The 26,015-nt window shown below is 39.2% G+C and overlaps 3 protein-coding genes across 7 annotated transcripts in view; 2 read left to right on the top strand and 1 right to left on the bottom strand.

Annotated features, from left to right (window-relative positions):
* Positions 1–8,098, bottom strand: part of Sap130 (Sin3A associated protein 130) — a 96,963-nt gene extending 88,865 nt beyond the window's left edge. For all 4 annotated transcript variants that reach the window (XM_028867085.2, XM_028867093.2, XM_028867086.2 and 1 more), the window contains exon 1: positions 8,023–8,098. In XM_028867085.2, coding sequence (XP_028722918.1) covers positions 8,023–8,091 — 69 coding nt within the window. In that variant the 5' untranslated portion in view covers positions 8,092–8,098. The remainder of the gene's footprint in view (positions 1–8,022) is intronic.
* LOC114691678 (60S ribosomal protein L36-like) lies at positions 1,461–2,293 on the top strand. The gene is made up of 2 exons (XM_037197261.1): positions 1,461–1,811; positions 2,222–2,293. The coding sequence occupies exons 1-2, from the start codon at positions 1,461–1,463 to the stop codon at positions 2,291–2,293; spliced, it is 423 nt and encodes a 140-aa protein (XP_037053156.1).
* The window catches only part of Slc25a46 (solute carrier family 25 member 46), a 32,942-nt gene continuing 14,600 nt past the window's right edge, over positions 7,674–26,015 (top strand). The window contains exons 1-7 of one of the 2 annotated variants that reach the window (XM_028867096.2): positions 7,674–7,715; positions 10,873–10,915; positions 12,370–12,427; positions 15,730–15,807; positions 18,818–18,918; positions 22,375–22,431; positions 24,691–24,748. In XM_028867096.2, coding sequence (XP_028722929.1) covers positions 7,706–7,715; positions 10,873–10,915; positions 12,370–12,427; positions 15,730–15,807; positions 18,818–18,918; positions 22,375–22,431; positions 24,691–24,748 — 405 coding nt within the window. In that variant the 5' untranslated portion in view covers positions 7,674–7,705. Of the gene's footprint in view, positions 7,716–8,347; positions 8,642–10,872; positions 10,916–12,369; positions 12,428–15,729; positions 15,808–18,817; positions 18,919–22,374; positions 22,432–24,690; positions 24,749–26,015 lie in introns of those variants that run through there. The other variant, XM_028867095.2, reaches the window with a different exon arrangement.

The following is a 26,015-nucleotide window of genomic DNA, read 5'->3' as shown; positions in this document are numbered from 1 at the left end:
GGTAAAAAGTACTCCAAGCAGATGAGATGGGGAAGTGAGCAGGCTTGCCATCTTAATACTGACAAAATTGATTTCAAAATGAAACTGATCAGAAGAGATAAAGTGAATACTTTATTCTAAATAGGGAAACAATAACCCAAGAAGACAATACAATCATATATATGATTGTATTTTATATATGTATATTTGTATTGTATTATACATATGATTATATTATATATAATTGTATTATATATGATTGTAATATATATATATATACACTCTGGTGGATCCAATTTCATAAAATGTACACTACTAAAATTAAAAACAAGTTGGGTGGTGGTGGCACACACCTTTAATCCCAGCACTTGGGAGGCAGAGGCAGGCGGATCTCTGTGAGTTCGAGGCCAGCCTGGTCTACAAAGCGAGTTCCAGGAAAGGCGCAAAACTACACAGAAAACTCTGTCTTGAAAAACCAAAAAAAAAAAAAAAAAAAAAAAGACAAAATGACAACCTACAGAATGGGAAAAGATCTTCACCAACCCCACATTTGACAAAGGGCTGATATCCAGAATATATCAGAATATATAAAGAACTCAAGAAACTAGACATCAAAATACTGAACAATCCAATTAAAAAATGGGCTAAAGAGCTAAACAGAGAATTCACAAAACAAGAACTACAAATGGCTGAAAGACATTTAAAGAAATGCTCAACATCCTTAATCATCAGAGAAATGCAAATCAAAACGACTCTGAGATACCACCTTACACCTGTCAGAATGGCTATGATCAAAACCACCAATGACAGCCAATGTTGGAGAGGATGTGGAGCAAAGGGAACACTCCTCCACTGTTGGTGGGAATGTAAACTTGTACAACCACTGTGGAAAGCAGTATGGTGGTTTCTCAGAAAATTAGGAATCGAACTACCTCAAGACCCAGCCATACCACTCTTGGGCATATACCCAAGGAATGCTCAATCACACCACAAAGATACATGCTCAGCTATGTTCATAGCAGCACTATTTGTAATAGCAGAACCTGTAAACAACCTAGATGCCCATCAACTGAAGAATGGATTAAGAAAATGTGGTACATATACACAATGGAGTACTACTCAGCAGAGAAAAACAATGACACCATGAAATTTGTAGGCAAATGGATGGAACTAGAAAAAATCATCCTGAGTGAGGTAACCCAAACCCAGAAGGACAAACATGGTATGTACTCACTCATAAGTGGATTCTAGATATAAAGCAAAGAACAATCAGACTGCAACCCACAGAACCGGGGGAGCTATATAGCAGGGGAGACCCTAGGATGACTGTGGCTTATAATAAGTTTTGGTTTTACTCAATTACTGGGCAAGCCTCAATCAAACATGTCACTATTAGGATAAGAATTTATACTGTATCAAGCTGATAATAGAAAAATAAATAAATACCTTCCTGTCGCGGCCGTCATCAGAAAGCAGCAGCCATGGCCCTGCTCTACCCCATGGCCGTGGGCCTCAACAAGGGCTACAATGTGACGAAGAATGTCAGCAGCAAGCCGAGACACAGCTGGTGCCGTGGACACCTCACCAAGCACACCAAGTTCGTGAGGGACATGATCCAGGAGGTGTGCGGCTTCGCGCCCTACGAGCGGCGCGCCATGGAGCTTCTCAAGCTGTCCAAGGACAAGCACGCGCTCAAGTTCATCAAGAAGAGGGTGGGCATGCATATCCGCTCCAAGAGGAAGCAGGAGGAGCTGAGCAAGGTGCTGGCCGCCATGAGGAAGGCCGGGCCAAGAAAGACTGATTCCTCCACCCCCAATAAACGTTGCTACCACGCAAAAATAAAAATAAAAATAAAAATAAATAAATAAATAAAAATGGGAAAAAAAGAATATAATCACATCATTTGCAGAAATGAATGTAACTGGAGATCATTATGTTAAGTGAAATAACCCTCCCCCCCCAAAAAATAAAAATTAACATTGAAGAGGCCTAACTTAGTGCAGCCATAACAGGTGGCAGACTAACAATACTGGGACTAGGCCTCACTCTTACAACAACCAGGAAAAACCACAAACTGTACCCTGTGGGGGACCAATCAGAATTGAGACAAACAAGTATTAGATGCTCCAGAACATTAAGGATAGCTTACATAACTTGTATATAGATTGCCAATTTCCTTGAAGCAACACCAGTACCAATCCCTGTTTGACAAGACTTCTGTGTCCTACTTCTGCCCAATCAGGAGTTCAACCCGCATCTGAATCCAGAATTCCCTTACCCCCTCATCCTTTACTCCTTAAAAACTCTGCCATAACTGAGTTCAGGACTCTCCTTGATCCAACTGCTGTGTCGGAAGGCACAGGGAGCCCAAGCTCAAGCTTGCAATAAAGGTTCTTTGCTTTTGCACATGAACTCAAGACTCCTGGTGGTCTCTGGTGGCAGGGGGGAGGGTCATGACATGGGCATAACAACATTAACACATTAATAATGAGTGATTCCAATACCTCACATGCTCCAATAGACAGGCCATCTGTACAAAAAATTAGAGAAACATCAGACATAAATAACATCATGCATCAAATGGAACTAACAGATATCTACAGAATATTCAAATGGTAAAGAATATACAATCTACACAGTCACCCATTGAAGTTTCTCTAAAACTATAATCTGGGACACGCAAATCTTAAAAGAAAATTTAAATAACTTCAGAAAAATTTAAATAACTCTGTGTATCCCATCTGACCATAATGGAATAAAAGTTAAAATCAATAGCAAACCCAACTGTAGTGAGTACACAAACTCATGAAGATTAAATAACTCATTATTAAATGCTGACTGTGTCAAACAAGAAATCAAGAAAGAGATTTAAAAATTCCTGGAACTAAATGAAAATGAAAGCATAACACAACAAAACCTCTGGGACATGTTAAAAGCAGTCCTAGGAGAAAAATTTATAGGCTTAAGTGTTCACATTACAAAATAAGAAAAAGCACAAAAAATACTTAATAATGTGACTTTAAGAATTTATAGACACAATAACAAACCAAACTAACACTAAGAAGACAGCAAGAGATAGTAAAAATCAGAACAGAAATTAATGAAATAAAAACATATTGATGTTAAATCCCAACACAATTCTTCACAGACTTGGAAAGAAAAATACTCAACTTCATATGGAAAAACAAAAGACCCAGGATAGCTAAAAGAATCCTATATGATAAAGCAACCTTTGGAAGCATCACCATCCCTGACCTCAAACTCTACTATAGAGCTATAGTAATAAAAACAGCTTGGTACTGGTATAAAAACCGACATACGGACCAATGAAATCGAATTGAAGACCCTGACATTAATCCATGCACATATGAACACCTGGTTCTTGACAAAGGAGCCAAAACTATACATTGGAAAAAAGAAAGTATCTTCAACAAATGGTGCTGGCATAACTGGATGTCAATATGTAAAAGATTACAAATAGATCCATATCTGTCACCATGCACAAAACTCAAGTCCAAGTGGATCAAAGACCTGAACATAAATTCAGTTACACTAAACTTAATAGAAAAGAAAGTAGGAAGCACTCTTGAACGCATTGGCACAGGAGACCATTTCCTAAATAAAACACCAACAGCACAGACCCTGAGCACAACAATTAATAAATGGGACCTCTCAAAACTGAGAAGCTTTTGCGGGGCAAAAGACATAGTCAATAAGACAAAAAGGCAGCCAACAGAATGGGAAAAGATCTTCACCAACCCCACATCTGACAGAGGATTGATCTCCACAGTATATAAAGAACTCAAGAAACTAGACATCAAAATACTGAACAGTCCAATTAAAAAATGGGCTAAAGAGCTAAACAGAGAATTCACAAAACAAGAACTACAAATGGCTGAAAAACATTTAAAGAAATGCTCAATATCCTTAATCATCAGAGAAATGCAAATCAAAACGACTCTGAGATACCACCTTACACCTGTCAGAATGGCTACGATCAAAACCACCAATGACAGCCAATGTTGGAGAGGATGTGGAGCAAAGGGAACACTCCTCCACTGTTGGTGGGAATGTAAACTTGCACAACCACTGTGGAAAGCAGTATGGTGGTTTCTCAGAAAATTAGGAATTGAACTACCTCAAGACCCAGCCATACTACTCTTGGGCATATACCCAAGGAATGCTGATTCATACCATAAAGATACATGCTCAGCTATGTTCATAGCAGCACTATTTGTAATAGCCAGAACCTGTAAACAACCTAGATGCTCATCAACGGAAGAATGGATGGAAAAAATGTGGTACATATACACAATGGAGTACTACTCAGCAGAGAAAAACAATGACACCATGAAATTTGTAGGCAAATGGATGGAACTAGAAAAAATCATCCTGAGTGAGGTAACCCAAACCCAGAAAGACAGTCATGGTATGTACTCACTCATAAGTGGATTCTAGATATAAAATAAAGAACAATCAGACCACAGCCCATAGAACCATAGAGGCTATATATATAGTATGGAGGTCCCTAGGATGACTGTGGCTTATAATAAATTTCAGTTTTACTTAATTACTGAAAAAAAATAGCCAAATGAATGGAAACACATGAACTATGAACCAAAGGCTGAGGGACCCCCAGCTGGATCAGGCCCTCTGAATAGGTGAGACAGTTGATTGGCTTGATCAGTTTGGGAGGCAACTAGGCAGTGGGACCAAGTCCTGTGCTCATTGCATGAGTTGGCTGTTTGAAACCTGGAGCTTATGCAGGGACACTTGGCTCAGTCTGGGAGGAAGGGACTGGACCTCCCTGGACTGAGTCTACCAGGTTGATCGCAGTCCTCGGGGGAGGATTTGCCCTGGAGGAGGTGGGAATGGGGGGTAGGCTGGGGGTAAGGGGAGGGTGTGGGAGGAGGGAGAATAGGGGAACCCGTGGCTGATATGTAGAACTGAATGGTATTGTAAAATCAATATATATATATATATATATATATATATTTAAAAAAAAACATATTGATGTTATATCTTCTTTGAAGGTCTGAATTTATCTAGCCCTGGGCTCTAGCTCCCACTTCATCTTTTTTTTTTCTGAGACAGGGTTTCTCTGTGTAGCTTTGGAGCCTTTCCTGGAACTCACTCTGTAGACTAGGCTGGCCTTGAACTCACAGAGGTCTGCCCGGCTCTGCCTCCTGAGTGTTGGGATTAAAGGTGTGCACCACCACCGCCCAGCTCAGGCTTGTTTCTAACGCCGGTTAATACCCATTTTAATATAATCTTTAAGCATCCTGAGTCTAATCTTTTCTTAAATTGCCTTCACAACTGGAGATATATTCCCAGCAGCTTGGACTGGCTTACTAAACTCAGGAAGCACTCACTCCTGCCCCATACAAACACTAGGTCCACCTTTCTAAAATAAGGCCACACCATTCCTCCACTCTCAAGAAAACCTCAGTGTAATCTAGCCAGAGACATGGCTCTACTCCCTTCAACTCTTGTTTGTTTTATTTCCCAATTAATCTTTTACTTTTTATTGTATCCGTCAATACTTGAAAGAAATAAGGAAATAAAGTGCCAACATACAATTACACATCTTCTGATTATTTATAGAGCCAACTCTCATTTTTTTTATCACTTTTAGCCTGCTCAGCTTGCTACCTAGCTTGTTGCCTGAACCTCATTCTTATTTGGCCTGGAAATTTTTCTCCCAGGGAATTAAATGTGGTTCCCTCCTTTGCCTCATCCGATCCCCACTTCAAAGGCCAGTTCTTCAGAGAGAGCTATCTTCCAGAACAACTAATCTATAAAGGCTACATTACCACTCAGTTTTTTCAAAGTATCATTTGACATTACCTTATGTTTGCTCCATTATTGACAGGGTGTGTGGGCATGTGTACATCTGCTGTTTGTCTCCCTTAACTGTCTGTCTGGCTTATTTAACATTGTATCCCTATTATTTAAAACAGTATGGGGGGTTTGCAAGTGACTCTTGGATAAAGCACTTGCTGGGTAAGTGTGAAGACAGGAGTTCAGATTGCCAGCAACCAAATAAAGGCCAGGTAGGTGTGGCGGCTGCTTGCAATCTCAGTACTCAGTAGGTAGAGGCAGGCAAGATGGCTAGCTAGATTATCTGTAATTGGCAAGCTCCTGTTTAGTAATACTTCAATAAATAAAGTGGAGATCAATTGATTAAGACAGCTAATGTCTTAATCCACTTTGGACCTCTACATGCATGTGCACTTATGTCCACACACATGAACATGCAAACCACATACATATGCAAAAAAAAATCACACACAAAAAACCAAACAGTATCTATCCCAAGACAAATGATCTATATTTTAATTAATGATCTGTATTGATATTTCACTTAATGATTAGTATGTTAGTGATTATTTAAGTTATTAACGATTAATAATTAATGATTAGTAAGTTAATAATGATTTGTTATTTAGTGCTCTGTAGTTTTTCTTGTTGTTGGCAACTATGTCATAAGCACATGCATACTATATAAGCTCTAAGCATGTGTAGGGCACAGATGTTATATTTACTTCCTAAAATTTAAGAGTTTAAAAGACAACAAATACCAAACTACTCTCCTTAAAAAAATTGTTATTTTTTTTTTTATAATCACTTCTTATGTGAGATATACTTCTTTTCCCCTGGAACAACAATGTGCATTATTTTGTATAAAGACTGACATTTATTGTTTTGTTTTGGTCTGAGATTGGGTTTCGACCTGTAATTGAGGCTGGCTGGGAACTCCTGGCATTCCTCCTGTTCAGCCTCCTGAGTGCCTGGCCAAGACTGCCATTTTAACTGATGAAAGGTGACTGTTCATGTAAAATGATTCATTGCTGGAAGACATAATTTATGTGATTACTCACCTGTTTCATTTTAAAATAGCCTCTTCATGTCCTTTGCTTATATTTATACTGATTCACTGTCATTCATTGGCAAAAGCTCTTTGTAGTGTCTAAGCCATTCTAAAATGTCATTTCCCAGTTTGTCATTTATCTTTTAATGTTAACTACAACTGTTTTTAATTTACCAAATTTAAAATTTACAGTAAAATTTATAATATTTCCCAATTCCGTAAATGGCTTTTAGGTTTGCTGTTGGATTAGAAAGTCTTCCAATTTACTTCATAAAAATATCCACATACTTTCTTCCAGATTTTTTAAACAAGGAAGATTATAGTGCGATACAGCTGTTATTTGTGAGTAATGACTTTTATGGTTTGTTTCCCCTCAGCTGGCTCCTGAGGTATAATTCATTCTCTCTCTACTTTCAAGGATGTGAAATTGTGATGTGCTACATTTCTGTGTTAAAACTCACTCTCCTACTCCTTAAAACACACTATCAAACATACAGAAATCTCTAGGGCCTGAGAGCCAAGTTCTTCCCTTCGGCAAGTTGAGGAAAAGAGATTCTTTTATTGTCATGTCCAATAGTGAGTTGATATTAGCACTCAAGGAATACTAGCTCAAGAGACTCACCACATTTTGCTAAGTCACAAGATAACCTAATTCAAGAAATGCCAAGTTGCCCCAAAAGTTGATTATCCCTTTAAACGAAGGTTCATGGCTTTTGAGGGCGATACGTCAGGGTTCTCTTCTGAACGCCCTCAGATTATTCTAGCGTTCAGTTGGGAAGAAGGCTCAGGAAGAAGCCATGCAAAACGCAATCAGATTTATTGAGAGCCACCCAGCCTCAAGACCCCAAGAGGCTAATGAAAACAGGTAGTGGGGGGAATCAACAGAAGTCTTAGTGGCGGGGCGGGGTGGGGTGGGGTGGGGTAGTGTTCAGTGACAACGCTGTGATCTCAGTTCCCTAAGTTATTTAGATACATCAGAAAAAAGAACTGTTTACAGCTGCCTTGTGGCCTTAGAAAAGTTAAACACTTGATTCTTGTGCCGTAGAGGGCAGTATGTATTCTTTCTTGACTTGTACTTTGCTAATGCCTGGTGGCCCATACAGCGGAAGACAAAGGGAGACTTAATGATACTCTTGCCCTCATGCGGGGTTCCCATGGGAAGGGTGAGGCACCTGGGTGAGGGGAGGCGGCTTGCTGCAACAGGCCGAGGTCATCCGGGGCTGCCGCATCGTGCGAAGCATCCCTGAAAGCAGGGGACACACATCGCATCTTCTGGGACCAGGCCCAGCATCCTTCTCCTTCCAGCCTAAGACCGCTGCCGCGTCTCCTTAGCAACCAAGTCGGGAAGCGGAGCGTAGAGGCGGGGGTCACGTGCTCCCCGGACTTCCGGGTTCCAGTCGTGACTTCCGGTTGTCACTCTCCCCCGACGCGCGGCGACTGCGGCGGGGACGCGGTGGAGGCCTGGGCTCGGTGGGCCGGGCCCTCTCGCCCTCGTCCGCCCGTCCGAGATGCATCCGCGGCGCCCTGAAGGCTTCGATGGCCTGGGCTACCGGGGAGGCGTGCGGGACGATCCGGCTTTCGGCGGCCCCTTCCACGCGCGCGCCTTCGGCTCCGGGACCGACCTGGGCCACTGGGTGACGACTCCCCCGGACATCCCGGGCAGCCGCAATCTGCACTGGGGCGAAAAGAGCCCTTCGTACGGCGTGCCCTCCGCGCCCACGACGCTCGAGGGCCCCGCGGAGGAGCCCTTTCCCGGCAGCGGTGACGGCCCGCGGCCCGGCCCGAGCAGCGGTGAGGGGTGCGGGGGCCCCCGCCGGGCGGGTGGGCCGGCGGACTCCGGAAGCGCGCGCAGGGCCCGCCTAGGTCCTTGCACACGCAACCACACCCTCTGCCCTCCTTTCGTCCTCTGCCCTGAAGCGAGCCTCTTGTGCACGTGATTCGTGCGCTGGGATCACCACACTAGGTGACATCAACATAGCCTAGGATGCATGGGTAGGAGTGTTTAGGAGCCCAGGAACGTTACCACCGGTGGCCTGAAGTAGGAAAGAAATAGACTGTTGTCTGATTCACTCTGGCAGGTGGATTTTCTTGATTTGGTTGATGGACTCATATCTTTGTGTTTTGGAAAAGACGCCTTTTAGCCCAGGCAGATTTGGATTTGGAGCCTGGCACTACCACTCATAAGTTTGACCATTTTTCTTCTGATCCCTCGTTAAGACTTGTCGAATGACGTAATTTTTACGAGTGCTAATTAAAGTGAATAACAGTATAATATTGTAAACATATGCATAGTAGGATAATTATTTTTCTTCACACCCTTTCCACGGGGGAGTATGGTTTTAGATCGCAAATCCATACCTCCCCCGCAGCTTGTCTTCTGACCTAAAACCTCCACTTAGAGTTTAGCAACACTGCTATAACTTGGCTTTGTAAGCAGTTACTCTTTATGCCAGAGAACTTCAATTGCAACAACTGCATGGACAACATTCGTTTCAAATCTGTTTTATTTTGATACGTCAATAGCTGACTCCATTCTCTGGGAATGACAAATTGTATCGTCATGTATTAAACATGCTATACATAATCGTGATACTCATTCCTTAGTTTTTACTTGGAGTGCAGAAGTGCTTGATTGAACCGGAAGATCCCGATTATTAGTAAGCACCTGAGGAGGTGAAGGAGGATGAATGAGTCACTCCTCCCGTGTCATACAATTAAGCGCTGGGCTGTTGTCTCATTTCTTTCATTGTGTTGTACTGGTCCCAGAATAGTGCTGCAAAACCCTTTTTGAATGAAGCTCTAAATGAAGTGTTTCAAACCACAAGTATCACTGCTGTAAAGTTACTGTCTTAGGCAGGGAAGTTTTTAAATCTTAAATTACATCTTGCTAGTTCCAATGAGGGGAAACTTGCTACCACAACGAATTGATTTTGAAGCTGTTACCAATTGACTGATCAAAACTTTGCAACAAGGAGAACCTCACATAATTAACAGCATTAAGCCTTCCTAAAACCTTTCATACATGTCATTTTTTTCTTTAGTATTTGAGAATGTAAATAACCACATGAAAGAAGGTACTTCAGTATGACCAAAGAAGCTTTCTAGCTTGTACATCTTTCAAGGTGAAGCAGGTAGTTTTCCCCAAGAACATGCATGCTTACATGGCCTATTTTAAGAGAGTATTCTCATCATAAAGGGTCATTGCTTTATATGAAATGACAGGGGGAAGAGAGAATGGTCTGTTATGAATGCTAGCATTTAATGTCTTCTCCCCTGGCTAGATCACTCCTAGGATTTGGGATTCTTTATTCAGGAGAAAGACTTCTGTTTTGACATGTGCATAGGAGTTTTCAGCTGTTAGCTTTTCGGCAGTACTATAGACAGGAGCACATATGTACCTAGGTCCTACCACATAGACTGGATTAAACAGCTATTCAAAAACTATTTGCAACTTAAGATCATAGGGAGTAGCTGTACTTAGCCTATACTGATAACATTAAGTACTCTCAAATGAACACTTTTGAGGTATTTTACATACAACTATTGTCCCTCAGTAGTAGTAGATGACTAGTTGTACAGCACAAACAGTCAGTTTCTTAGTGTGTCAGTCATGGCCAACCATAGAAAATTTTACAGTGATTGTCATCAGAAATTAAAATTGATGCTTAAGTTCCATCTGTATACTAATTTGATGTAGTCCTTACAGGCTTTTAGAGAGTTGAATTTGATAATATTTAAACTTTTGAAGATTTTTTTTTCTTTTAAAACAGTCACAACTTAGAAATGTCCCAGCTTACAAGTCCTCGTGGTAATAGTCCATTGGAGTGAAAGACAGTTGCTCCGTCAAGACGTCCATTCGGTGGAACTTGCCACAGGCTTCCCCAGGGTCACTTCCTATTTGAATTGCCTCCCTACCCCACGTTAGAAGTTGAGGTTTAAATGAACAGCATGTTCCTCTGAATCTTGGTTGTCACAGTAAATAGAAATGTTGGTTATAAGTAATCTTATCCTTTTTATTTTAGAACAGTTGAATAGATTTGCTGGATTTGGTATTGGACTTGCAAGGTAATGTTCATTCTAAATATTTTTTATTTAGAGTTTTTTCTTTAATTATAATATTAAATGATTAATATTTCTTCCTTTGGGTTTTATTAACAGGTAATATACTTATTTTAGGATTTCATTATTTAGAATCCATAACTTACTGGGTGGTGGTGGCAATATACCTCTGATCCCAGCACTCAGGAGGCAGTGGCAGATCTCTGAGCTCCAAGCTAGCCTGCTCTACAGAGTGAGTTCCATGACAGCCAGGGCTACACAGAGAAACCCTGTCTCAAAAAAACCAAAAACCAAAACCAAAAAAAACCCCAAAAAATAAAAAAAAAATCCACCACCACAACAAAACCAAAACAAGACCCACCCCCCAAAAAAAAAATCTGTAACTTGATTTTTTTTCTAGTAGAGGTCGGAACCAGTCATTCCATTGCATGAACAAAGTAATTTTATAATGAATATGGTTTTAACTTTCATGAGACTATCAGAATAGAATAGAATAGAATAGAATGTAATCTTCCTACTCAAAGTGATGTGATGAGCCTTCTCCCTGAACATGGCTGTGGTACCCATGTAGTTTTGCAGCATAGAAACTGGATTTTTGTTTTCAGTTACCATTTGGTGGTCAACCTCCTTTTTTGGTTTTGTTACTGCTTATAATGGTCATTATAGCTAAGAACATTCATCAGTCTTATTTATGGTATTATGAAGATTCATAAGTATTGGACTTGTGCATTGCTTATCCTTCATACCAGAATGGCCTTCATCAATTTAAATAACCAATCAAATGACCTTATTTGCACATTAAAAATTAAGGGATATTCGTTTCAGCATAGATAAAATCTGTATTTTCCATTCTGCTAATTTTTTTAGCCTAATTCTTTATGCTTAAAGTTTAATGCCATTTTATATAATGTTTATATATATATGTGTGTATATGTATGAATGCATATGTCACTGTTAGAGCTTAAACACAGCTGTAAGTATTTTGTGGGGAATATATTCAAAAGAAATATTTGATAAATAAAATAGTGTCTAACATGGTCATTAAAAATCCTGTAACTTAAGTACTAAGTACATCAAAATAAAAACTTCTTGAATGAGGATCTTGAAAAGCAAATGGCTTTTCTTTTTCTTTTTTTGCAAATGGCTTTTCATATGAGAATTTTGTTCATAGGATATTTTCTGAAAGAAAAGTTAAATGATGTGTCATTTTTCATGTCAAACATACAGATATCTATTTTCATCTTTGTACCTTTGTACCATTGATAATACATATTTATAAGTTTGTGATCTAGATTTTATTTATATTGAATTTACTGTTGGTATCATTTGTAGATGTATAGGAATTAAATTCTCTTAATTGTGAAAATATAAGAATAACTTTAGGTATATGTATGTTATATGTATAAAATTTTGTGTAAAGATATTTTATCTATACACACATATTAATTATTTCTGTATAGTCTGTTTACAGAGAATGTACTGGCCCATCCTTGCATTGTTTTACGTCGCCAATGTCAGGTAAATGTAATTTCTTGGACTTCTGAGACAAGCCTAATCCTAATTAGAAGCACAGAATTCTGATGAAATGACATGAAATCGTATACCCACTATTCTATGTGAAATGTTCCAAAATCTATAATATTTCAGTTCTCCAACATTTTAGTCTTAAAACTCTTCAGAAGTCTTAAAAGTTATCAGGACTTTGAAGATGTTTTGCTTATTCAGGTCATATCTGTCAGGATTCACCATTTCAGAAATTAAAACTGATGTAGTATTGATCTAACTCATTAAAGTAATAATGCATTCATCAGATATTAACAAATAATCTTTATAAAAATTTACATTTTTTTTCAAATGTCTGTTGTAAATAGGAATGAACTGCTCACATCTGCTCCTCCAGTCATCTGTCACAGAGTATTGTTTTGAAAGAAACAAGAATAATCAGCCTCCTACACATGATGTCCTTGAAAATAGGAGTGTTTTTATTCTTTTCTGATAATGTTCCTTCTGAAGTTACACTGAACTCACTAAGTGGTGGTGTCTTATGTACAGTGTGAAATCTGAAGCAACCTAATTTTTTAAAAAAAACTCCGTTACATTAAAAAATTCCCATTGAGCCGGGTACACCTTTAATCCCAGAACTTGGGAGGAAAAGGCAGGTGGATCTCTGAGTTTGAGGCCAGCCTGTTATACAGTGCAAATTCTAGGTCAGCCAAGGTTACACAGAGAAACCCTGGCTTGAAAAGAAAACAACAAAAATTCCCATTGATTTGTAATACATCCAAGTACATTATAATTTATATCACACATGATTTTCTATCACCCTGTATTGGTTATTTGAAAGATGTTGATTCAGTGAGTTATATGTCCAGATTCTAAAATATTGAATAACATACCAAAATTCATCTTCATTGAAAGAACCAGTTATCTCACAAGAAATATTTAACCAGTGTATATATTCTTAATGAGATATATGTTCCCCTAAGTTTTTTTATATCCTATAAAAATGTATTAATTACAGAAAATAATTATACAAAATTATGACATTTTCAGATTTATTCATGTCCTTTGATTTTTCTTGTCCCCATTACCTTCCCTTGTCCTTCCTCCCAGCTTCTACTGGTCACTTTGTTATTTCCAAAAAGTGCACTTCCTGCTTTCATGTCTTTTATTTTGTTATCATTTCTTTAATTTACAGAACATCCTACATTCTACAAATGAGAAAGTGTATGTTGTTTGTCTGAGTCTGGCTTACTTTACTTAGTCAGATCTCCAGTTCCTTCCAATGTATTTTTCTTCATGGCTACATAATAATAATTTGTGTGTGTGTGTGTGTGTGTGTGTGTGTGTGTGTGTGTGTGTGTGTGTGTGTATAGACTGATTCCATGGGTTGGTTTCTCTGACTAGTGAAACAAGAAAAAGGCTTCTGAGGTGTCTGCTGCGTACAATCCCTCTGCTCTATCCCAGTGTATAAGTGAACAGTCAGTAGCTGTGGTTTAGTTTTCTCTCTGGAGAGTTCCACAGTGGCTGCACTGAATGAGAGTTCTTTTTCCTCACACAGTCATCTGAGTTTGTTTTTGTGTTTTCTTGGTGATAGCAGTTCTAATAGGGTTGATATGGAATCTCAGTATGGTTTTGATTTCTATTTCTTGGCTATATAATGGTTTTGAATCTTTTTCTTGAATATTTTTGGCTATTAGTAGTATTTCCTTTGCCTACTTACTGCTTGGATTACTGGAGGTTTTCGCGTTTAATCTTTTTAGTTGTGTATATATTTTCGATAGTTAGTTCCCTGTCAGATGGTTCATGCTCTGGAGGCTCTTTGTTTACTTTGCTGAACAGGAGATTTTTAATTCATGCTGTCCCATTTGCCAATTCTTATTACTGTTCCTGAGTTATTAGGGTCCTTTTCAGAAAGCCCTTGCCTACACCAGGATTTTAAAGTGTAGTTCCTATGTGTTCCTTGGCCAGAATAACATTTTAAATTTTATTAAGGTGTTTCTGATTTGTACTTGGAAAAAAGTTGAAAACAAACACTCTGAGGATATTCTTCTTTTTTAAAAACAACAACAAAACAAAAACACCACCACCACCACCACCACCACCACCACCACCACCACCACCATCACCACCACCAACAGCAACAAAACTCAAGCTCACTTTGTTAATTTACAAGTATACATTTGGTCTGAGAATATAGTTGAATGGCTGAGCATATAATTGGCCCTAGCTTCAAGTATCAGTACTGTAAGAGAAAGATGTATGTCCCAAGTGTGAAAGTAATAATTTGTATGAAAGTAATAGTTTGACAGGGTATTTTAAAAAAGGAAAGAAAAATGATGCTCTGTGATAAAAAAGAAAAGTCCTAAGGTAGGTTGCAAATCCATCATGTAAGAATTTTCCTTCATGACAGCTGTCTTCATAATGTAACACACAAAATTTTATTTAGAAAGGTGGTATGCACTCATAGATCAGGGTTTCATATAACTATCCTTTCTACTTCTTCACCAAGGATACTATTAAATTAAGATTGTTTTTCCTTCCTGTGAGTATCTATGGTGAAGAATATAATAGAAAAATACAATTGATGCTACTGCCTCATTTCATGGTTAAGAATCAGCAGTTTTGTTCACCCTTGTTTTTATACTCACAGCATGTTAACAATACATGAAAAAGGCAAATGGTGCCTGAGTAAAACTAAGAAACTGTTTTCAACTTGTCAGGCCTCTGGTAAGGTAATGGAGCCCCCAACAGTTAGTGGCCTGCATCGTAGTAGGTCCTATCATGTAATTTCAATTCTTCTCAAAATAATTTTCCCACATAACATTCAGACAATATGAATCAGTACAAATTAATCTGTTTATACATGTCACTGAAAAGTAAGAATGCATAGAGGAAAAACTACCTGAATAACATTGGAAATTGTAGAACAGTAAAATTGATTTGTATATATTTAAATTGTGATGATACTACATCATGATCCAGATTCTATCATTTTGACACGTTTGGCTGATTTATGATTTGTCCATTGATTGCAAGCTATAGTTTAAAAAATGCTTGCCCAAAAGGAGTATGAGATTTAATCACAGGGCTTAAAAACCTCACCTGTCAAACAGCAAGAGACTATAGTCTTCATCACTAGGTTTGTTAGGTACTAGCCTACATACTGCATTTATATCACCATATGCATGACGTGAATGGTTTATTTGAGGTGCTTATTATTTGACTTTAGAACCTAACTGTTGTTTATGCTGAACTTTAGATTTTCATGGCCTTATTATTTCATGACAAAACAGAAACGATATTATATATTTTTATAGGTTAATTATCATGCTCGGCATTACCATCTTACTCCATTTACAGTCATCAACATTATGTACAGCTTCAACAAAACTCAGGTGAGAATCTGTTCTACTAAAGCTGTATATTTAAACTTGTGAAGCATTGAAGTAAGAATTCTCCCTTTGAACTGGGCGGTGGTGGTGCACGCCTTTAATCCCAGCACTTGGGAGGCAGAAGCAGGTGGATCTCTGAGTTCAAGGCCAGCCTGATCTCTAGAGCAAGTTCCAGGATATCCAGGGCTACTCAGAGAAACCCTGTCTTGGGGAGGGGGGAAGAATTTTCCTTTGAGTTTTCCAGAATTTTAACTTAATTCAACAAAATTGCAAAGAACTGTGCTAAGTTCCAAGAATTAGCAGCAGGTAAGGTAATGTCTATACATACAATCGAGAGTTACAGTATAGTCATAGAGACAGAAATGTCAGCAGAAGATTGTAGTATAGTATGAGAATGATAAAGTACTAATTATTCTATAGATGAGAGATGCATCATCAAAACTGATGTACTCCTGCATTTTCTCATTGCTGTATCAAAATGCCTGACAGAAACATCTAAGGAAGGAGGGGTTATTTTGATCAAAATTTAAAACAGTGTCATCTGTCATGACAGTGATGACATGGAGGCCTGAGCTCAAGGTAGCTGACCACATTCAGTCCATAGTCTGGAAGCAGAGAAGCATAAATGCTGACCCTTAGCTTTTGGGCCATTCTTTAGCTCTTGATGGTAATGAAATGATGCTGCCAATCTTACGGGTGGGTCTTCCTCCTCGGCTAAACATTTCTTTTTCTTTCTTTTTTTTTTTTTTTCTGGATTTTGGAGACAGGGTTTCTCTGGGTAGCTTTTGGAGCCTATCCTGGAACTTACTCTGTAAAGCAGGCTGGCCTTGAACTCACAGAGATCCTTCTGCCTCTGCCTGCTTTCCGAGTGCTGGGATTAAAGGCATGCGCCACCACCGCCCGGCTGAGTTAAACATTTCTAATCTGTTTACAGTGAAGATTGACTACCACGACTGGGACTGATCACAGGGTATGGCGTGAGAAAGCTGTTGAGAAAGAGACACTGACTTGCATATCTGTATATTGACTTGTCAGGAAGTCTGCTTCTTAATGCTGAGGGTAAAGGTTTCATGTGTTGGTGTTCAAAGGCAAAAGGAAAGGAGAGGTTATCACTTTGGGAACTAGGTTTTATGCAGTTAATAGTACCTTGTAGCAGAGGTTGAGGGTAAGAGGAAGAAGACAAAAGAGCCAGAGAAGTGAGCAGCATCATAAAGGGCCTTCTATGGTTTATATACTTTATCCTAAAAACTATGAGAACCGTGGAAGATGTTTTAGAGTAACAAGGGCATTGTGAACCAATGGATTATTTGCATCAAAATTTAAAATTTGTGTATTTGACTTCTAAGAACTTTTCTATATAAATCTTTATGTAAATGTGTAAAAACGTGTATCAAGGATATCATATTGTGGTATTGCACATAATAATGAGCCAAGAAATTATAATATCTAGCAAGAGGATACCACTAAAACAACAACAATCCATTTATGTGGTAAAACACCAGGTGGCCTTTATAAATATGATGCTACCTCTGTGTGTACTGATTTGGAATGATCTCTGGGTTGTTTTTTATGGTTCAAGATACATCTGTTAAAAATGAACAAACCAGCTGGGCGGTGGTGGTGCACGCCTTTAATCCCAGCACTCGGGAGGCAGAGCCAGGCGGATCTCTGTGAGTTCGAGGCCAGCCTGGTTTCCAAAGCGAGTTCCAGGAAAGGCGCAAAGCTACACACAGAAACACTGTCTCGAAAAACCAAAAAAAAAAGAACAAACCAAAAAATTGTACATCTTTGCATGCACACAGATACTCTGTTACGTGCTGAGCTGTATCTGGAGAATGGAAGATAAAGGCCTCTGCTAAGGGACTAGGAAGAAAAAGAAATACCTTCTTATGCTATATTGCTGCTTCTAATTTTACAGTATTGATATTTTATTTTCTCATTCACTAATAACAGATAAATGATAGTAGTAACACTGCTGCTGTTATTGTAGAAACAGTGAATGAACTCTTGTGGCGTTAGATGTATATAAGTAATATGTAAGGATGGAGAAAACATAGATTTATCAGAGGCTGAGATAACTTACACAATTTTGGTTGATTACATAGGAAGAATGAGAAATACATGACTTGGACACAAGTATTATGAAGCAGTTATTAAGAGAAGTAAGAACCACAACAAAGAAGGAAAAGAAATGGTGCTAATGGGTATGATTGAGTGAAGTTGTGGAAATATAGAATTTGAGATACCTGTAGGTCATAGACTAGTAGGGAATTGAATATAGAGATACCTGAGGTTTTTTTTGTTTTGTTTTGTTTTTTTTTTGTTTTTTCGAGACAGGGTTTCTCTGTGTAGCTTTGCGCCTTTTCCTGGAACTCACTTGGTAGTCCAAGCTGGCCTCGAACTCACAGAGATCCGCCTGGCTCTGCCTCCCGAGTGCTGGGATTAAAGGCGTGCACCACCACCGCCCGGTAATACCTGAGTTTTTTAATAAGTCATTTTGGAGTACTTAATTGAATGGAGTATTCCTCTTGGTCTAAACTTGAATACCATGAGACATTAACAATTAACTACCATAGTGGCACAGGCCTATCTATGATCCTGGGGCTTTGGAGGTTGAGGAAGGAGGATCAAGAGTTCAAGGCAAGCCTCAGGTACTATATAAGAATTTGAGCTGGGCGGTGGTGGCGCTCGCCTTTAATCCCATCACTCGGGAGGTAGAGCTGGGTGGATCTCTGTGAATTCGAGGCCAGCCTGGTCTACAGAGCGAGATCCAGATCCAGGACAGGAACCAAAACTACACGGAGAAACCCTGTCTCGAAAAACCAAAAAAAGGATTTGAGGCTAACCTGGGTTATGTATGTGAGAGTGTGCCTCAATGGAACAAGAAGATTTGTATTAGTTAATACCTTATTAGGAAATATCAGCAAACTTTTAATGGCAAGTTTAATTAAGTATAATGTTTTATATTTAGACATTAACAGAACTATTTTTATTGTTTTTGTTTTGATTTTAGGGACCAAGAGCCCTATGGAAAGGAATGGGAAGTACATTTATTGTTCAGGGAGTCACACTTGGAGCAGAAGGCATAATTAGTGAATTCACACCTTTACCCAGGTACATGTGTGGCCTTTTCCCCATATTAGTGTTATATTATTATCAAGTATGGAAGCCAATGTCTTGAATCTGAGGATTTGTCAGAAATGGCACCGAGGAGGACAGTAGAGCCCCTCCATTAGTTACACCTTGCTGCGTGAGTGTATGACAGGGACTTCCACGTCCTAGTGCCTGTTGAAGTGTGCCTTGCATTCCTACTGCTGAGTGCCAGCAGCTGCCAGCTAAGTGACAAGCAGGAGATGCGAACAACCTCTTTAAGTAGCTCATTTGATTCTCATGCGTTGTGTGATTTGTGCTGTCATTGAACAAACCACTTCCAGATATCAGGGATACCCACGTGGAGTTACTGGCACATATTTAAAAAAATAACTGAGAGTTGAGATAGAGTCTGAATTATGAGTAAGAATTGACCGGGTAGGAAAGGAGCTCCTTCCAAGAAAAGATGACAGCCTACCCGGTCTCACAGAATTAGACAGTCAGTGACAAAAAGAAGCAGCTGTGCTTGGGAATGACAAGAAGCCAAGATGCTAAAGTATGGGCATGTCTTTTTACACATGTTTTTATTTATTCTTTGATAATTTTGTATATGTATACAAGTATCTCGGTCATATCCAACTCAGATCCTCTCCCTCCCTCCATGATTGTGTCTTTTTGTAATGGCTTTTTCTCTGTGGGCCTGCAACCAAACGTTTTATCTGTTTCCTGACGTGTTTGATCAAGGGTATTCCTAAGAGGTAGTGTGAAAGTATTGCTTCAGACTGGCTTGTAGAGAGCTAATGGATTAGTCTTCACCACACTGGGGCCATTCTGAGTTCTGGGGCAGAACAGAAAGTGCTGAGTTAGGAAGACATGCTAGGTGTGATCGATGGCAGCTGCTGTTAGGTTGAAGTGGGAGTATCAGGAAGTGAGTTGCCAGCAGTAGCTGAGATTTTGTTTTTAAATAGAAATGCTAACCAAAGTGGAGAATTCAGTAAGAAGAAGTTAGAAAGGAAATAAGGAATTTAACTTTCTTCTTTTTTTTTTTAGGATTTATTTGTTACATATACATATGTAATGTATATATATGTCTACGTAATATGCATATATACATACATATATATGTATGTGTGTGTGTGTGTGTGTGTATGTATGTATGTATGTATGCTTTCAAGCCAGAAGAGGGTACCAGATCTCATTATAGATAGATGGTTGTGAGCCAACATGTATTTGCTGGGAATTGAACTCAGGACCTCTGGAAGAGCAGCCAGTGCTCTCAACCTCTGGGCCATCTCTCTAGCCCCAGGAATTTAGCTTTCAATAAATGGAGTTTGAAATTTTTGTCAGACCTGTAGGAGTTGTTTTAGTTACTTTTATATTACTGTGAGGAGACAACACGACCAAGGCAACTTAGAAAGCATTTAGTTTGGGACTCAGCTCCAGAGGGTAGTAGAGTCTATGGCCATCATGGCAAGAACATTGCCGGAGTCAGGCAGACACAGAGCTGTAGCTATAGCTGAGAGAGAGAGGAGGAGAGGGAGGGAAGGAGGGAAGGAGGGAGGGAAGGAGAGGGAGGGAGGGAGAGAGAAAGAGAGAGAGAGAGAGAGAGAGAGAGAGAGAGAGAGAGAGAGAGAGGACGAGCACAGTAGAGAGCGTGAGAGATAGATCAAGCTAACTGGAAATGTTAAGTGCTTTTGAAACCTCAAAACCCACACCCAGTGACACACCTTCCAAAAGTCCACACTTCCTGACCCTCAAATATTTCAGCCTGTGGAGGCCATTCTCGTTCAGTCTCATTAGCGGGACATGACTAAAAAGTGGTTGGAACTGTGGATCAGGACTACAGAAATTATTTAAGCATATACATAGCTTTGAGTATTGTGGCATAAAACATTATTCAGAATATGAGACTCAGTGAAATTCAGCTAATGGAGAGTTGTAGCCCACAAGTTTTGAAATCTGACAAGGAAAGAGTCCTGGACAACTTGCATGTCTACATATCTATGCCCTATGTGGGATTGTGGGGTGGTGAGAGCAGGAGTTGCAGGGTGTAGTTTGTGATACCCTCAAAACAAAACTGGTGGTAAGCTTCATGACATAGTTTCTAGAAGCCAAAGGTTGTAAACTTCAATTACAGATACACTGGGAGAGAGAAGGTAGATACGTTTAGGGAAGTAGGCTGAGTTTCTTCTCTGTGGGTCGAATTCAGCCATTACTTTTGCAGGAAAGATAGCCCTGGACTTGTAGAAAACTCTGAGAGACCGATTCTGTAAATGCCCTACAGTACGGCAGTTGGCAACAAGGCACATCTGCAGCAAAGATATGATAGTCAGCAGGGAGAGGTTGTCATCTGTCGGCTACTCTTTGCATGGTCGACTTTCTGTTTTCAGTACTATATTCTTGTGCATGAACTCACGGATAGTGATAAAACCTATGAAAAGTTCTTGTTTATTTATCTAAAGTTAGCCCGTAGGGCACGCTATTTTTCACTGTAAAGAACGGGAGTCGGCGGAAGGTCTAACCACTAGTATTGCACATGACCTCAGTGCTGGGATGTGTTTATAAGAGAAGGAAACAAAGAAGGCAAGAAGCTAAGAGCAACCTGTTTCCAATGTATTTGCTTTCAAGGAACTGTGTATTCTCAGAACTCCTTCAATACAGCTTTGCTAAAGGGTTCTTGACTCATACTTTAAAAACTGAGTTTCAGTGCTTGGCCGACTTTCTATCTGTTAACTGCTCTTATGTCACAGGGTGCGTTTGGAAGTACAGATAGGCCAGACCTTTTGTTTTTGAGGCTTCCCCCCAAACACAGGGATCTATAAAAAGTTAACAAAGTGCAGGACATTCAGTTTAGTAGTGTGGTAAAAATTCAGTACCTGCAATGATAATATTTGTAGTTTGGTTTCTGAAACTCAAGTTTCAGAGCCGTCGGCAAACAACTGAAAGTGTAGAAAGTTGGCTACGAGGAGAGAGATGAAGAGGGGAAGTTGGAATAGACAGGCCTGTTCCTTAGGCCCCGGGCCACATGATCAGTTATCAAAGCAATGGCCCCACTTTTCAGAGAGAAATGGCTATCTATCTGAAGCACACCTGATCCTAAGCATTTCTGATAAAGAACGCTCCCCTGTGCTTTAGCAGAGGTATGCATGCATGCTGGTGCTCAGCTAGCTTCCTCTTTGTCATTCAGTCCAGGATCCTAGCCCATGGATCCACCCAGGCTTGAAACTTGTCACAGACATGCCTGCAGGTGTCTCCTGGGTCTTCTCCTCTGTCACACAGTGGTGGCCATCATGCAGTCTGTCACAGCTTTCCCCTGCAGCCCCCTCTGCCGGCAGGCACACAATCAGAAGTATGTCTACAAGGAAAATCCTTTCTTCAGATTAAAACAAAAACAGAAATTTATTACTGTTTAAAAACAAATTCGAAAATACTTAAAATAACACAGTTTTTGTTTTATTTACATTTATTTTTACATTTTAGGGAGGTTTCACACAAATGGAATCCTAAACTAATAGGTGAACACCTTCTCCTGAAATGGTAAGTTTTACAATGATGTTGTTACCAGAAAGTTCTATTAGTTTTTTTTTTTTTTAGAACTGAAGAACAAATCTTATGCATAATGTAGTAAAAGAAGCTAGGGCAATAGAATTGACTGTCACGGAACAAGTAACGAGGCTTAGGGCCTGAAATACACACAGCATTTAAAGTGATTCTTAGGCATTTGAAAGGCAAACATCATGGTTTAACTTTTTTCTTTTGTTTATGTTACTTTTTCTTTCATTCATTTTTGAGGGTGTGATGGGGTAGGTATGTGTGCGTGTTTGTGTGTTTGGGTCACTTGTGTGAACATGGAGGCCAGTCTCCTCAGGAGCCATCAACCTTGTTTTTGTTTTCGTTGAAGATGCTTCTTTCTTTTGAGATTATAATGTAATTATATCATTCCCCCTTCCTTTTTCTCCAGCTTTTCCCATGTAACCCTCACCTTGCTCTCATTCAAATTCATGGCCTTTTTTCTTTTAATTGTTGTTGTTTGGTTTATGTGTGTATTTCTGAATACACAAATACAGCCTTCTCAATCCACATAATGTTACTTATATGTATATGTTTTTAGGGATTTGGTATTGGATAATCAGTTAGAGTGCAGTCTGGGGTTACTTATTAGGCTGGGCAGCAAGCAAGCCTCAGGGATATACCTGTTTCTGCTTACCTAGTTCTGATGCTGCAAGTGCATGCCACTGTGCCACTTTATACATGGATGCTTGGGATCAAACTTGGGTCCTCAGGCTTGCATGGCAAGCACTTTACCAGCTGAGATCTCCCCAGTCCCTTGACCCAGCTTAAAGATAGATAGATAGATAGATAGATAGATAGATAGATAGATAGATAGATAGACAGACAAATAAAATTACTACTATGTGTTGAACATCCCAAAGCCAAACATCTGAAATCCAAAATACACCAGAATTTGAAGAATTTGAACACCAACACGACATGTCAAATATTTTGAATATCTCTAACCTGATCCTGTGTAATTAGGGATGGGGTGTCGGGATATAGCCACATAGAAAATACTATGTGAAAACTGTCAGCTTTGTGGGTAAAATGAGTATAAGACATAAGTTAAGTTTGTATCTAGACTTGGGTCCCATCCCCAAGATATCTAGTTAGTTATATGCAAATATCCCCAAATCTGAAATATACCAGATCTAAGCATTTCTGGTAGGAGGGATGCAAAACATTTGTCTTGTTCTTAGTCAGAGATAGGAATGTATGTATTTGGTGAAGAGAAAGCTCAAAACGAGTCACATTACAGTCTAGTCTAAAGGCACCTAGTGATTTACATCAGTAACTAGTTTTACAGATCGGAAACTTATTTATTTATTTTTAAGATTGTGAATTGGAAATTCCTCTAGCTTGCTGGCTCCCCCTGTGGGACGGTCTAGTACATAGTTACTGATGTTCCATTCACCGTGGAGGCCAGTACTTACGAGGACCTGGCCCCTAAGGGTGTTGGTGAGGTTAGCCCCACCCTTTTTTTTTAAGTAACTATACTTTGCAGGCTTGCAAAGTTGTAATGTTACTGTATGGATGAGGAAACAACTTGGAAAGCTGTACAATATTAGTTTTTCATAATAAAAGGGAACTTTGCTCACAGTTGAAGCTGGCCTAGTTCTGCTGATGGGAAATGTAGAAGTAGACCGTGAGAATAGGATAATAGCAAAAATCATTCTTTTTTTTTTTTGGTTTTTTCAAGACAGGGTTTCTCTGTGTTGCTTTGCGCCTTTCCTGGAACTCGCTTTGGAGACCAGGCTGGCCTTGAACTCATAGAGATCCGCCTGCCTCTGCCTCCGGAGTGCTGGGATTAAAGGCGTGCACCACCACCGCCCGGCCTGCAAAAATATCCTACAGATATTACTAAAACACCAGACTGTGGAACAGTTGTTCATCCAAAAGGTTCAGAAAAAGATTTCAGGCAGCATTAGTTATGTGTAAGTAGATGTCCACACAGTTAATCATAAATGAGCCTACATTCTGCTAAAGGTATAATCTAGTTTTTCTTTTTTGGCAAATTGTCTTTATATTATTATTACTTTTTAATTTCCTCTTTGTTCAATAAAGTACTCCGTGTTTCAACATTCTGAGTTAATATCACTAGTTTCAAAGTACAGTTGAAAAATTTAAAAAGATCATTTTGGGTTTGAGTGTAAATTAGGCAAATACATTAAAACAGATCTTAAGATTTCATTATAATCATGTGATTTTGTTGTACTGATGAAGTTGGCTTTATTTCTGCAGCCTAACATATATGGTGGCCATGCCTTTTTATTCAGCAAGTCTGATTGAAACAGTACAGGTGAGCTGTTCTTTTCTTGTAACTTTTTTGTTAAGTATTTTTAGAATATTCAGTGTACTGCGTATGTCTGATTTTAAATGTTTACTTCACAGATACATGTATTTATCATACATTACCACTGGTGTAATATTTTCATTGCAAATTTGGGCCACACTTACAGTTTTAATTATTTTTCTTCCTTCCATACAAACTATACTCTTCATTCAGGTATCCTAGAACCAAAACTATGACTTGTTTTGAATATATAGCTCTCTTTCAATGTGCAAGAACAATTTAAAATGCTCATGGCTTATTATAGCAAGTTGGTTAATAATTATCTGCGCATAAGAAATAATCATTTTAACAGTCAGTAGGTAGTACCCATAGGTGATTTACTAGCAGCATTTTTTTTTTTTTTACAATTTTTTTTTCTATTATCAGCTTGATACAGTACAAATTCTTATCCTAATAGTGAAATGTTTCACCGAAGCCTGCCCAGTGATTGAGTAAACCCAAAACTTATTATAAGCCACAGTCATCTTAGGATCCCCCCTGCTATGTAGCCTCCCTGTTTCTGTGGGTTGCAGTCTGATTGTTCTTAGCAGCATTATTTTTAAACATCCCTCTGATGGAACGTTGTTGGCATAAACACAAAGCTTAAGCCGTTTCCTGTTAGCATTTACATTCTGCTTGCTTGTTTTACTATTTCTAACCACACGGTGGCACTTCAAGCCCACCGAATTAAATTTTGTAGCCGCACCATCTTTTACAGGTAAAGCTGTAGCTGAAAGTGCTTGCTTATACAGCTTGTGTTCTGTTGCCGGCCCCCCAACAACAAGGATCCTTTTCCTGCCTGGGTCAGTGCCTGCTCTATAAATTGCTTGCTGGGCCAGCCTTGCCTTTCTGGTTTTTGTTTTGTTTTCTCTTAATTTGCTGTCCCCACTACATCATTAATCTCTGATTTTGCTGTTGCTGTTAGAACTAACTTTGGTTAACTGAAATTAACATCTTATGACCCAAACCTGCTTGCATTTGGGTGGTACTGTGTAGTCTACAGGGTTAGAAGTCTATGTGGTAGTCTCATTTTTAAAGATAAGAAAAACTATCAGAAAGATAATAATTTAGGGCAAAATAACTAAGCAACATGCTGTATCAGGAAAGAGGTTTTAGCATGGGACCGACTTGCCACAGCCACATTTGTCTACTTAAATTAGAACTGTGACTTTAGACAGTTTTTTTAAAATCATTTTAAATTGTAAAATTTTATTTCCATAGAACAGAACTAGTA

This window comes from Peromyscus leucopus, chromosome 19, assembly GCF_004664715.2.
Source record: "Peromyscus leucopus breed LL Stock chromosome 19, UCI_PerLeu_2.1, whole genome shotgun sequence".
NCBI classification, from domain to species: Eukaryota; Metazoa; Chordata; class Mammalia; order Rodentia; family Cricetidae; genus Peromyscus; species Peromyscus leucopus.
This window is presented reverse-complemented; position numbering and strand designations above follow the sequence as displayed.

Bases quoted from the DNA above. Each gene is read 5' to 3' on its own strand.
- LOC114691678 (XM_037197261.1), top strand. From the start codon at position 1,461: ATGGCCCTGCTCTACCCCATGGCCGTGGGCCTCAACAAGGGCTACAAT. The intron at 1,812-2,221 runs GCAAAAATAAAA...CTGCCCAATCAG, and splicing joins CCAATAAACGTTGCTACCAC to GAGTTCAACCCGCATCTGAA.